Raw genomic sequence first — 13,471 nt, 5'->3', positions numbered from 1 at the left:
CCACAGGACAGGGCTTTTAGTATCATCCGGAAGTCTTTTATTTTTCCCAAACAAGCACGTTAGGTCTGTTAAAAAACATCTAAATCCACTGACCACAGTTATTCCTCCTTTTTCCTGTTTTTTTTTTCCAGTCTTGCTCATTTCACTCTGAGTCAGTCCAGGATAGATTTTTTTTTAATTTCTTTTTTTCAACTCAAGGATGATGCAAACACACTTGATGCAAAATCAGTGTCAAATATCAATAAAAGGGTATTTAAAGACAAGCAAATGTGCTCTGAGCTAGGACGCCATTGCCATCTGAAAAAAAAAGAATTATGGTTATTTCATTCAATAGTTTATCTTGTTGTATATCTAATTTCTCTTAAATTAGACAGCAGTCTTGTCCAATAGAAGATGTATCTATTTGTCATCAGATATGTATAAAAACTCTTTTGGAGGATGTTTTCCCCACAGCTTTCTTGATTCTACATTGTGCTACCAATTTCTATTAGGTTTTCTAAATTCTGCATGCTCCTGTCCTTTCTGTTCCATGTCCTTGCTCTCACCGCTGCCCACTCTGCATCGAGGAAATCTGTCACTTTTGTTCTCCAGTAGGAGGGAGTTTTTAACCATTTACCTTAACATGCAGAGTAACACTTTCTAGGCATACAGTGTCCTTGTGAATTGCTATGGCATGTAGTCTTAGTTTACCTGAACCCTGCATATACTTCGTTTTAGGCCTAGCTGACAAATTCCAGGGATATGTTCCTCTCTGTTGAGTTTTAGGGAAAAAAATATTCAAAATTCTTGAAGAACAAGAGGTTACTCAAGTTTCTTTGAGTTAAAAAACACCATACACAAAGGGATATGTGGGAGGGAGCAGTTGCCTGGTGCACCAGGGAGGGCTCCTGTGGGGCCCCTGGGTATGGTTCTGCCTTACTGCTCTGTTGGAAGTAGCTCTTCATCATACAAAAATGAGCTTTAATGTTGCTTGCTGTCCGGTGATTTGGATTTGTGTGTTGCATGCATACATATTTATTTATGCATGTATTTTTAGTTGCTTGATTATAAATCAAGTACCCCAAGTGTGGGGGGAATTAACCTGAAATATGGCTTTGATCGTCAGAAAGCATTTTATCTTAGGTCCTTTTCTTATTTTTCATAGACTCCACTTGTGGTAAAATACTGTTCTGGAAGTTCAGCATGCGAATTTTGTCATCACTTTCTGCACAAATTAACTTGAGATAAGTGGCTTCAGAAATAAAAGTTCACTCCTCTGACTGGTGGCATTTGGGAAGGGCTTTGCCAGAAGCCACTGCTCAGGATGGACAGGCAGAGATCCACATCCTCTGGCTGCCTCTTCCTAGGCCCCTGCCCCATGCATGAGGACATGCTATTTAGGTTGACAGCTTGGCCAAACCTCAATGCCAGCCAAAGGTCCCCTGTTGTAAAGATGTCCTTAGCTGCTCAGTGTAAACAACCATCTTAATTCTTCAGTTCTCTTCTGGAACAGCAAAGGTAATTCCCTGGTGAGCTGCAGTGGAGAGGGTGTCTGTGCATGTACCTTTAAAACACTGTTACGTGAAACAGAGGAAATTAGGATGTTATTAGCACCATCTGTATTAACAGGTAGAATGTCAGTGTACCGTTCCTCTGCTTTACTAACAGTCCCACTAGCTTGTGAGTATGGAAAACAGGTAGAGAAAATTGGTCATCTTCATAAAATTGCGTGCTTGTATCTGGAATGCCCTAGTGTAATTCTGGAGTTTGTAAAGTTATTACCTCTTCAGAAATATTACCAAGGTTTTAATCTGTCTACAGAACAAATAACACTCTCAAAAGATAAAATATTTAGGGTAACAAGAAAGTAAAATTTTTATCTCAAGTGTGCACAGTGATGAATTTTATCTTACGCATTTATGATATGCTTCTGCAAAGATGTAGTGAATAATTTTATGTCTCCTCTATGTAGTTCTTAAAGGATAATGTGATAAATTTGCATATCTATACATGACTGTATAATGTACTTGGAAATGGTTTTAATAAATTTGACCTTCTGAAACCCTAAACAGATGTTTTCCTCAAGATTTCTAAATTTCTCACAAATTGCTAGCTCATCTTGCAGTTTTAAATATCCCATTTGGTTAGCCTTTAAGAATTACATGCATTAGCTCTGGTGAAGGGAGGAAATTCATTAGAAATAAACTGTCAGGCTGAAAGCAATCTGTAGTCCGTGAACTGTCACACTGAAAGGGGCTTCATTATTTTTCTTTCCCTTGGCTGTTTTCTAAGCGTTTGCAGTGAATTCAGAAATCACTCTCAACAAAACTGTCTGTCTGGATCTTGGCTTCTCAGGGCTGCGTTATTGGAAAGCTGCTGTGTATGAAAGCATTTATTAGAAATACTTGAAGGAAGGAACTCGTCAACTGTGACTGTCCACAGATTTGTTCTTTTCCATTAATATTTTAAATCGGTTTTGTGCTAATTTACATGGCTAATTCATTAAGTGCTCTTTAATCAAGGTTGTAGTAGCCTCTTCTTTGGCTGCATGTACCTTCTGCAAGAGGAGGAGGCAAGCTTTACATATGGTGCTCTGTAGTCCCTTGTCATAGTAGTATGCATCTAATGTCCAGCAAAGCCTCCCTCTCCCTGGTATCACATATACCTGTGATATGGGGTCATTCTGCTTCACTGAGCATAGGACTGATGGTTAAAAAAACCCCCGAGTCAATTTAACCAAGATAAACTCCCATGAAATGCCAAGAAGTGTTTTCTCTTACATTTGCTGTGTCTTCCATTATAGTGTGGGAATATTATCTACTAGTGGTGTTATATTCAACACTATATTTTCCCAGTCTAAATATAATGAATTAATATCAAGATAATGAATATAATATCACATTGTGATAAACACCAGTTTTAAAGTTTTGCTTTATGCGCTGAAATTACTGAAACTGGAATTATGATGAGGCATAGAGATGGCCTTCTCTTATTGATCCCAGTACTTTAGGGATATCTATTTATACGATATGATGAGATTTATAGTATCAATGAGAATGTCTGCAAGTCTTTAATGAAAAAGTCAGAAGTCGTGTTTTACTTTTTTAATCTTCTGTAGTTGACTTAAAGGTAAAAGCTTGTTTTTTCTTGCTTTGCATTTTGTATTCTGATTTTAAAATTCAGAATTCTGCTTTTAATTTTTAATAGACCTTCATATCAACTTACTTGCATCAACTGAACCTTAAAGTCAGTTCTGCAGGCATGCATTTCATTCTACATTATGATATATCCTGTGTCTTTATCTTTCAAAATTCTAACGCGGTTTTTCCTTTCTCCTGTACAGGATGACAAGGACTTGGTTCATGAGTTTGTTGTCGCTGAAGGTCTGACTTGCTTAATCAAAGTGGGAGCAGAAGCTGACCAGAATTATCAGAACTACATCCTGAGAGGTAAAGGAAGTGCACCCAAAAGTTGTTTTATTGCTGTGAAGTTCTCAGAGGTCAGCTGCAACATCCGTGTTAAATGTCTTGGAATATCTTTCTCAGTTTGGTCCCAATTCTTGCATGTTATGTAGGAAAATCGGGGGGGGGCGGGGGGGGAATATCAATACCACTGAGCAGGAAAAATTCAAGTCCATATTGAAAGACTCTGTGTTACCCAGCTTTTCTTGTGGATTATGTTGCAAATCTGTAATTCCAAGAAGGCAAAGGTGTTCTAAAACTTTCAACAGATAATTGTAAATGTTGAAGGGCACAAAGTGAAATAACTTCCCCGAGTGTGATTAGTAGCTATGGTATAAACAGTGAGACAGTCATATCTTAAGGTCAGTTGGCTGAAGACAAGTTTTGACTCCATATTTTGAAGTTAAACAGTTAGTCAGATGCTTACACTCTGTTCTCTGCATTTAAAAGATAACTTGGCAAAGGTAGGGTTTGGAGAGTGATATTGAAAAGGTGTGTCATTGGAACAGAGTGCTGATTTACTGTAATGTGGCCCAAATGAATATATATAGTTTTTATCTAACCAGGAAACCCAGGCTGCAAACTCAAGAGTTCCTACAGTATTTCAAGGGGTTATGAGCGAGGGGAGAACAGTTACACCAAGGGATCTTTGCTGCTGGATGGTCTTGTAGTAAATAGAGAGTGCTAATGGATGCATAGTTGTGTTAGACTGCTCATTTGAATATTCTTAGACTAACATATATAGCTGCCTTTAAAAATGTCACTTTGATGTATTTAGCTGCCAAAACTCAAACTGCAAATTGTGGAGTCAGACAAATGCAAACATAAGGAGAAGGATCTTGTAAGAACCAGAAATGCAATTTATAGAAAGTGAGGATGCAAATAGTAAGCATGGCTTCATGCAAAGAACTTCAAGATTAGGCTGCAGAAATACCAGCTTTTGGGGGTATGAAAGAAACCAAACCAGTACCACAGAAATTATGTTCTAAGTCAGTAATTGTGAAGTGGTATGAGTGCACTTACATAGTAGCTTCTACCAAAACTAAAAGAATATTGACCACACTGAAACTAGACCACGACACAGGAACATGTGAAAGAAAAAAGACTTTCTTTACAGCTGAAAGAAAAAGTTTCGTGGAGAAAAATGGCCATGGATACTCTCAGAAAATTCTGAGCAAAGTAAAAGTGCTGTATAGGACAGTCTGGCCTTCAGTCTAGTGGCTTGTTCCTTTATCATCTTGGTATTGACCTACTGTGGCTGGATGATGTCTTTGCCCTTCAACTGGTTTTCAGGCAAAAAACAAGGAAGCCTGATAGGGGTTTATACTACTTGAGCAGTGTAAAGTCTAAGCGGCCTTATTATCTGGATAGCCCCGCAGCTCTTGTGCTCCAGTGACGGATAAGGTCCAGGGCACTAAGCCTCACCGGTGACCCAATGATCTACTGATAACCAGGGAAATCAGTCACATCTGAGTGATCTCACCACAGTGTCACATGTATCTTCTTACTGAGATCTCAGTGACATCACCCAAGTATGGTTTGAGAAGAATTAAAACTCCCTTTGATTGTTTTTTTTAGTTTTTCTTTTCTTAAAAAAGCCAAACAAACAAACAAACAGGAATGAAACTTTATCTACATGACTAAGGATGCACCCTAATGCATCCAGAATTCAGGGAGATGACGGTGGTCTGTTTCTTGTTGTATTTCTTGGCTCTCAAGAATTCAGTGTCCATGGTTTGAAGTTACAGATTTTTCCACTGGATTCACAGTGAGTGATAAAACAGAGCCTTAGTGACAATATCCACGGCATTATACTAAATAAACTGCAACCTCATCTTGTTGCATTGTTATTAACAAGTGATGACAGCTTGTTGAAAATAAATATAAAACAAATAAAACAACAAAAAGTAACCATGTAGAAATATGTCGTAAAGCTAAAAACCTTTTAGGTATTGGTATTTTCTCCCCTGTTTTGCTGGTGCATGAAGCTGAAGTTTCTCTTTGGGTAGTGTATCCTGGCATCTCTTACAATAGCATGTTTTTTTCTGGGTGATGTGGGGTTTATTTCAGAAATTTTGTCTTGATTGTTGTTCAGGAAGTTCAAAGCTTGTTACAACTCCAAGATTATGTCAGCTGGTTTGCAGCTCCAGGAGCCAGTGTGTACTTTCTGAATAGGTCTGCGTGTGCAATGAGATAAAGATAGGTTTGGAAGTACAGTGTAGCCAGACAATCTTATCCAAATACATTGAGGAGGGTGCTGAAAAGAAACATTAAATACGTCATGTAAGAGTGTTTCTGGTATATTATTTTTGGAAGGCTATAGTGATTGGTTGGATTTTTTTTTTGTGAGTGTTGTGTGTATTATTGCAGCGTTGCATTTTACTAAGCTTGGAGTACTGGTGAATAGGTGAAAATCAACTTTACTCAAGATACATCATAGTTAGGACTGAGGTAGTCCCATAAGCTTTAAACTCAAAGTTACAGAGATTTAAAAAACAAACAAACAAACAAACAAAAAAATCAAACAAAAAAACCAAACATCTTTGTCTAGACTTTTTTTGTGCCTTGCTGCTGTTGTATCCTTGTTTGACAGATCCTTTTGGAGTGGAATATATATTCCTTGTTTTCACTGCATTTAACCTGAATCATAAAGGGATAGGATTTCTCCTTGCTTCCATGTTCTGGCTGCATTTCTCCAGCACCTTTGGTGTAATTTGCTCTTTTCCTCTTGTGATCCTAACCTGGTTTTCAGGACTTGTGACAGTAAATGGCAGCCTTAGGCACAGCATTGCCTCCTCTGGCTCCATGTCTCACCCATATGGGGCTGCCTGTCAGCCTGAGTGATTTCTGAGTGTTTCCTGTGAACTTGTTTGCTTACACTCCTCAAGTAATAGCTTTGGACTTAGGAGGGAAAATAGGTTGGAAATATATGTATATGTGTAAGGGTTGTAGGTGGCTCAATGAGTTTCGAGCTACAAGTTGTTTCTTGAGTACAGTGCTTTGCTTTTTCCACAGGTCTGCGTTGTTTCACTAATGTTTCCTGGTTGTGAATTTCTGCTTAGTGGATTTAACTTGGTTCAAGGCAGACCGAGCTGCCAAAAAAAAATGACTAAATATGAGTCATGAAAATTTTAGTTACTTTAATGGGTAAGTGAAGAGAAGATAAGTGTAGCTTTTGCGTGCAATACTGAGAAATCCAGATGGTTTATTGTTGAGTGCTAAGGAGTCACTGTATATTTCTGCTGGGGTTCCCTGAACTAGGGTTGTTTGATAGTACCTTTCCCAGAACCTTCCCTTTTGTCAATGTACAGCCTATCGGTCCTAAACCAACAGTAGCCAGGGCTTCTCTTGAGAATTATGCTGTTGAAAGATTAGCTTAGAAAACAGCTTTTGTTCCTCCTTACTTATTAGTTCTTCAGCCCAAATTTATTCTTCTACACTCCTTTTAATTATTATGGATATCTAAAGAAACTGTGTTTTGAGGTTTTTGGTTTTTTTTTTCCCGTGGAGACATGCTTGCTTTCCTTCCTCCTGTTTCCTTTTTTTTTAACTTTTGGTGAGCTTTACTCATAGCACCGAAGTTAAAAGTTCCTTTCCCAGTTGTAATATTGCAGTATGGTGGATGTTGCTTAAAAATTCAAAAAGAAACAGATATGGGTGAAAGATAGATGAAAATGTCTACAACTGATGAGGATTAATATAAATCTCACTGTAATTTTGAAGATGCTTTGGATATAATTTTGAGCTCTTCTATTTCTTGCACAGAATGAGAAAGCAATACATGACATGCCATGTCTGAGCACCAACTAATTAAATAATTGGTAGAATTATGGCAGTCTTCCTGTTTTCTGTTTATTTAGCCAGTGCTGTTGGGAATTGAGAAAAAAAAACAGCTTTTTAAATTAATAATTATAATTTGGCTGACAACAATAAAAAGTGGAAATAAATCACTGTAAAAGTTACTGGTTTTAAAGCAGAAAACAGTTTTGCCATTGGAATTAGGAGGTGCCAAGGTATTTGACAGGATGGTCAAATGTGCACAGGAGCCACCACTTGGTCAGAACCACTGATGAATGCCCAGGCAGGGGTCAGGTTTTCTAAAGTGACAGGCGAACAGCTCAATCACAGACATGTACCAAAGCCACCAGTGGTTAGGCCTATTTATAAAGCCAGAGGCATGTGCTCCCACCTGCACGCCAACTTTAGAACGAAGGGCTGTGCTGCATATTCTGGGAAATCAGATTAAATTCCTGAAGCGACCCAATGCAGGATGGTAGTAGACCATCTGGTTACTGTCTGTCACCAGGACACTGTGTGCCCAAAGATGTCAAGGAGCTAGAGGAAGTTGAAGGTGAGGGTGAGGTTTTGCAAGCAGGCAGTGGAAGCTGCTGCTGATAACCCTTTTGTTCTGAAAGCCAGACATGAAGTTATCAGCGAGCCAGTGGCATTTCTGCATTGAGCCAACTGCTACTAGGAATGCTTGGGGTTTGCAAGTGTACTGTCTTTAACAGGGGGATGATCCATTTCCAGGAATCTGCTGGCTGTTTTAATCAAAAAGAGCCCTCGTTACTACAAGGACACAAATGCTTCCAGTGCTCTTGAACTTTCCTCCCTCTCTCTGATAGGTTATGTGGCTTTGGCCTTGTGCATTCAAGGTTAGGTATTACAAAGCCTTTAGCATGGGGAAGCACACTTTTCTGCAGTAAATGCTGGAGTTATGTTGTGTGTCAGGGAGTGAATTGACTGCCTTGAAATCAGTGTTGTGAGTGAGAAGGCTGAATGTTTGTGGGTGAAGATTAAGGGGAAGGCCAACCAAGCAGATACCCTGGTAGGGGTCTGTTACAGACCACCTAGCCAGGATAAAACTACAAAAGTGTTCCGCAAACAACTGGGAGAAGTTTCATGATCGCTTGCCCTTGTTCTCGTGGGGGACTTCAACCTATCAGATGTCTGCTGGAAGTACAACACAGCAGAGAAGGGACAATCCAGGAGGTTTTTGGAGGGTGTGGAAGATAACTTTCTAACCCAGCTGGTTAGTGAGCCAACTAGGGGAGGTGCCTGGCTAGATTTGCTGTTCACAAACAGAGAAGGACTGGTGGGCGATGTTATGGCTAGAAGCCATCTTGGGTAAAGTGATCACAAAATGATTGAATTTTCTATCCTTGGAGTAGTCAGGAAGAAAGTCAGCAAAACCTCCACCTTAGACTTCTGGAGGGCTGAGTTTGGCCTGTTTAGGACGCTGGTTGGCAGACTTCCTTGGGAAACCTTACTGAAGGACAAATGGGTCCAGGAAGGCTGGACACTCTTCAGGAATTAAATACTTGAAGGAGGAGCTAGTGGTCCCTATGTGCTGAAAATCAAACCTGTGGATCCTATGTGGTGAAAATCAAGACCGACCCCACCTCATTACAGCCTCCTTTCAGGTATTTGTAGAGAGTGATAAGGTCCTCCCTGACTCTTCTCCCGGCAAACACCCCCAGTTCCCTCAACCCCACCTGTCCTGTGGGGATTTGAGCATCCATATCACATATTTTATGCTGAACATCCGAGTGCAGTTCCCATGAAAGCATACCAACAGAATTCCACCTGGAAGTTGTTATACCCACATAGTATGGGGAAGCTCCACATGGGGATACAACCTAGGTCCTTCACCACCACTACCAAAAAAATCCCAACACAAACCCCACCAAACCAAACAAGCTACAGCTGTGTTTGCAGATTAGTAGCAAATTAGTGTCCCTGTGTTAATAAGACCTGTTCATGAGCAGCACTGCTCAGCATCACTGTGATGCAGCCATGCCAGGTCCCTTTGTGAAATGGGCTATGCTGCCAGCTTTTCATCAGTGAGCTTTGTAGGTGCTATTTGTTGTAGTAGGTATTAAAAATAATCAAAAGCCCCACAAAATATACCTCTGCAGAAACCTCAAGATGTGCCTCTTTTTGTGTCTTGAAAAGTGATGGAATGATAAAATACAAATGGATTTAGCATCCTGATTCATGAACTCTTTAGATTAGAAATAATGAGATTACAATGCCCTCCATTGTACCAGAAAAAGGGGCTCATTATATTATGATTAATAATATCAACACTAAACCTCCTTTGCTCAGTAGCTGAATCCTCTTTTACTTCTGCAAGTATCTCTTTAAGACTAAACACATTTATTTACTTGTACAAGGGTAGCTGGGAGAGTTTGACCTGGGAAACCATGCAGTTTAAAAAGAGAGGAAATATCCTCTCTATGCTTTTAGTGTTTCCTTTCTCCATTTTTCATCTGCATATTTAAAAAGTCATATTTATTAGACTTGATCTGTATATGAATTACACTGAGCTTCCTACCAACCATAACCTTAAGCATTCCCTTAGTTTATGGAGCAAGCACTGCCCTCCCCTTCCTCCTCTTTTTCCTCCTCCTTCCTCCCTTTTCCCTGGTTGTGATTCTGATCCATGATCCATCTGGAAGCAGAGCCAGATGGTCCTCACACACAGCGTTCAGTGCAAGTCCTCCCAGTCTGGGATGGGAATTGGCACTGAAAGAAATTTGAGTTCAAAAGTTTAACTACCCCATAGTAATTTACACATCTACAAATAAACTGAGCTTTTCCTTGCTCTGTGCGTTATAAGAAATGGCCTTTCATGTTGGGACTGCTCATGAGGAGGATATAGGGTTCTCATGGTCTACATGGAATTCAGGAATAACACCACCATAAAATTATGGATTTCCCTTGTTTTTGAAGCTGACAGAGGCTGGGAGGCTTTGGGTTGTTTTCTGTCTTCATGAAAATGAATCTTCAGGTTTTTTTATGCTTCGTGAAATTCCCATGAAATGTGACACCTCAATCTGTGCAGACCCTGTGTAAAATGAGGACCTGAACCATGAAAAATGTACATCCTTAGCTACTAAGCAAAGAATAAGTACTTGGGAAGTAGTCCCAGGGGCCTTTAAAGCCATTGTGGATGTTATATGATTTAACTACTCAAACTTCATGAAGTAGTCTTGAAAACAATGTACCGACTCCAACTGGTAGAAACATTTTACAGAGTTTTTCTGCCTTTTTGTAGTAATCTTGTAGCCTGAAAGCATTCAAAAACTGATCCATTAGAGGGTGAAAATGTGCATAAAATAAAGATAGTCATAAGCCGGCACAGACATGAACACTTGCACAAAGTATGCGGCTGCTGCTGATTTCATTATGAATTACTTGGTTTGAATATATGCACATAAAATACTGTAAAATATGGTTGGAAAATAGCTTGATTATTCTCATTTCAAGAGTAGTTGCTTCCACAGTTATTTGTGATGGTGCTACACAGAGTGCTTTATGCTGATACAGAAGCAGGGAAAATTAAGGATTTTAAAAGAGGAGAGGGGGAGGTAGGGGCAAATGTGTAGGATAATTTGAAAGTGCTGCTGGTTACTTCATGAAGATGACTATTGTGTGGCATAAGGACATGTCAAAAATGAGATTCTTCAAATGTCCTCAGGGTTAATTTCAATACCCAGATATGTATGGATTATTTTAAGTTACATCTTAGCTCTGTCTGTATCTTTTACAAATGTGCATGCATATGCATTTCTGTCAATCATGTTCTTATAGATGCAATAGAAAATGGGAGCAGTGGACTGTAAACTCTTAAAATAGTTCCTTATCATGAGGCAGTGATTTACTTTAAGCCTCTGATTGCTACTGCAGCAGAATGTTAAAAAAACAGACAATCCACGAATTTAAAAGCTGAGCCATTAAGACTTGTACGTATTACTACAGCATCCATTATTATACCTATCATAAATGCTGTGTTCGTACATATGTGTCTAAGAACAACAATATTCGTAGGCTGATGACAGGGAGGGATAATCTTAGTGAGCATACAGGAATATTAAAGTTTCTGTTTGCTGCTGTGGAGGGTTCCTGTTTGTCTGCTCCTCTGCATAGCCCTGAGGAGCACATGCCTCTTCGGAAAGAAGTAGCTAATCGCTGCATGTGTACACAGGTTGAATGACAAAAGTTGGAACTCCTTTTTGCTGCTTTATAAAGAAGTAGAAGGACCAGTTTACTGACTGGCAGTGCAACTTACTTCCTTCCTTCTCTCTTCCTCCACCACTTCCCGTATGCAGGGCTGGTCCCACTGACGGTGGTGTTGGAGTGAAGAGAGGGAAATGTGGTCAGGCATCCTCCTACTCCTCTAGTGAACATGAAGGTTGTCAGCAGATGCGCGGACAGGGGTTGAGCAGAGGTGCCATGGAAAAGCAGACAGGTTATTTTGTCTTTCCTCTGCAAGCCGGAGGGAGAAAATATGTGTCTGGGACTCTCTGCCTGCTTAGTGGGGTTTTATCCAATTTTTCTCAAAAAGTGGGGACTAATAAACTGTGAATTTATTATCTGTAACATGATTTCTTTCTCACTATATTTCCAGGCAAGAAGGATTTTTTTCCTTTTTTCAGTGTGTGAGGCATTTCCAACTTTTTCCATTTAAATTCCTGATGCTAAAGCCTGTGCCGTGAAGCTGTGTCCAGCTGCAGATCCCTTGCAAGATGGGACTGCAGGGTTGCACTAGTTGCCAAAAATACAGTACCTCTGTTGTTTAGGGTGGGGGTTTCAGTAATCATCACTTTGTTTGAAGATTCTTACCAGAGATTTTTGTGAATAGATTTTACTGATGTAGGTACCATGCAAATGAAATCATTTTTTCCCCTTTACCTCTTTTAATTTGTTGACAGAAAGAGAGAGCAAATATTTTTCCGTCTTCTACCCTTGTAAGTACTTTGGTTCCCCCATACACTCTTCTGGAGATGATGAAAGTGATTAAAAAAAATAGAGGGTGTGTTCAGGGTATATGGGACAGGGAAGACCACAGGCCTGTGGACTTAAGACTAAGGCTGGAATGTTTCAGTCCCTCAGGTTGGTGTTTCCAGAAAGCAATTAGTAAGCTATAGGAGTGGTGCAGTGTATTAATGCTGAACTTGCATTAATCAAAAAATCTCTGGATGAAAGACAATATAGAGAGGAGTTTAAGATTTGCAACTGAGTGACTTCACATTGTATCAGGCCTACAAGGATACATTAAGGAAGGAAAATGGTATATCAGCTACTGAGATATCACCATAAAGATCTCCCTGCTGCTGGGAAGCCAAGGAGTGTTAACATTCCACAGGACAGATTACTGCTTAAGAGCAGATCCTAAAGGTTGCCTTTAATGAAAGTGTGGGATGGACAGACTTTCTTTTGCAGTTTAGTATTTTTTCTTTTGACATTTCACAGTTCCCTGAAATGGTGTGTCTTTAAAAATACTGCTGTTTACTGCAGGAGTGCCATCAGATGCCTTTGCTGTTACAGATGGACTTGAGTCACTTAAGTGATACTCAGGATTTAGTATATCTATAGTATGTCTTGAGTGGGTTTACTTAAATGACAGGTGAGGTCTTAAAGACTTCAGCCAATACTGGGCAATATCCTGTTTCCTCCTGCTTAATCTCCCTCCTTCTATATGTTATCACCTGCCTAGGTGAATGTTTTGGTATGAATACACATGGTCGTTTCGATCAAACAATGAATCTAGTCTCTTTCTTCTTGAAGAGGTTGAATAAGCTGTTTTATAGTTAGCTTGATTAAAATTATTTGTCCTTCAGTGGTTTTCACTGCAATTGGAAGGGTGGAGCGGGGAGAGGGATGGAATGAAATTAGGAAGAATCACAGAATCATAGAACAGTTGGGGTTGGAAAGGACCTTAAGATCATCTAGTTCCAACCCTCCTGCCATGGGCAGGGACACCTCACACTAAACCGTATCACCCAAACCCCTGTCAACCTGCTCCTGAACCCAGAGAATATAAACATCTCAGACTACCATTTTCAGTTCTTGGGAATCCTAGTGATGTGACATGCTTATTGCTGCAACTAATAAGCATAGTTAATGCTTATTATAAAAAGCCATGGCACCTTCATGTGTGTAGTGGGTGTAATGGTCCGCTGAATCATGTAGTAGAAGAGCAAAACTTTCTCTTTGAATTTAGAGACATCTCAGGAAGACTAAGC

At 39.7% G+C, this 13,471-nt stretch overlaps 1 protein-coding gene across 13 annotated transcripts in view; it reads left to right on the top strand.

Annotated features, from left to right (window-relative positions):
- Positions 1-13,471, top strand: part of FHOD3 (formin homology 2 domain containing 3) — a 373,977-nt gene that overhangs the window by 183,799 nt on the left and 176,707 nt on the right. For all 13 annotated transcript variants that reach the window (XM_061449104.1, XM_061449103.1, XM_061449102.1 and 10 more), the window contains exon 5: positions 3,323-3,428. In XM_061449104.1, the coding sequence (XP_061305088.1) occupies positions 3,323-3,428 (106 nt within the window). The remainder of the gene's footprint in view (positions 1-3,322; positions 3,429-13,471) is intronic.

Source organism: Pezoporus flaviventris, unplaced genomic scaffold, assembly GCF_033815535.1.
Source record: "Pezoporus flaviventris isolate CSIRO_AGI_PZ_B2104156 unplaced genomic scaffold, CSIRO_AGI_Pfla_v1 ptg000007l, whole genome shotgun sequence".
Lineage (NCBI taxonomy): Eukaryota > Metazoa > Chordata > Aves > Psittaciformes > Psittacidae > Pezoporus > Pezoporus flaviventris.
This window is presented reverse-complemented; position numbering and strand designations above follow the sequence as displayed.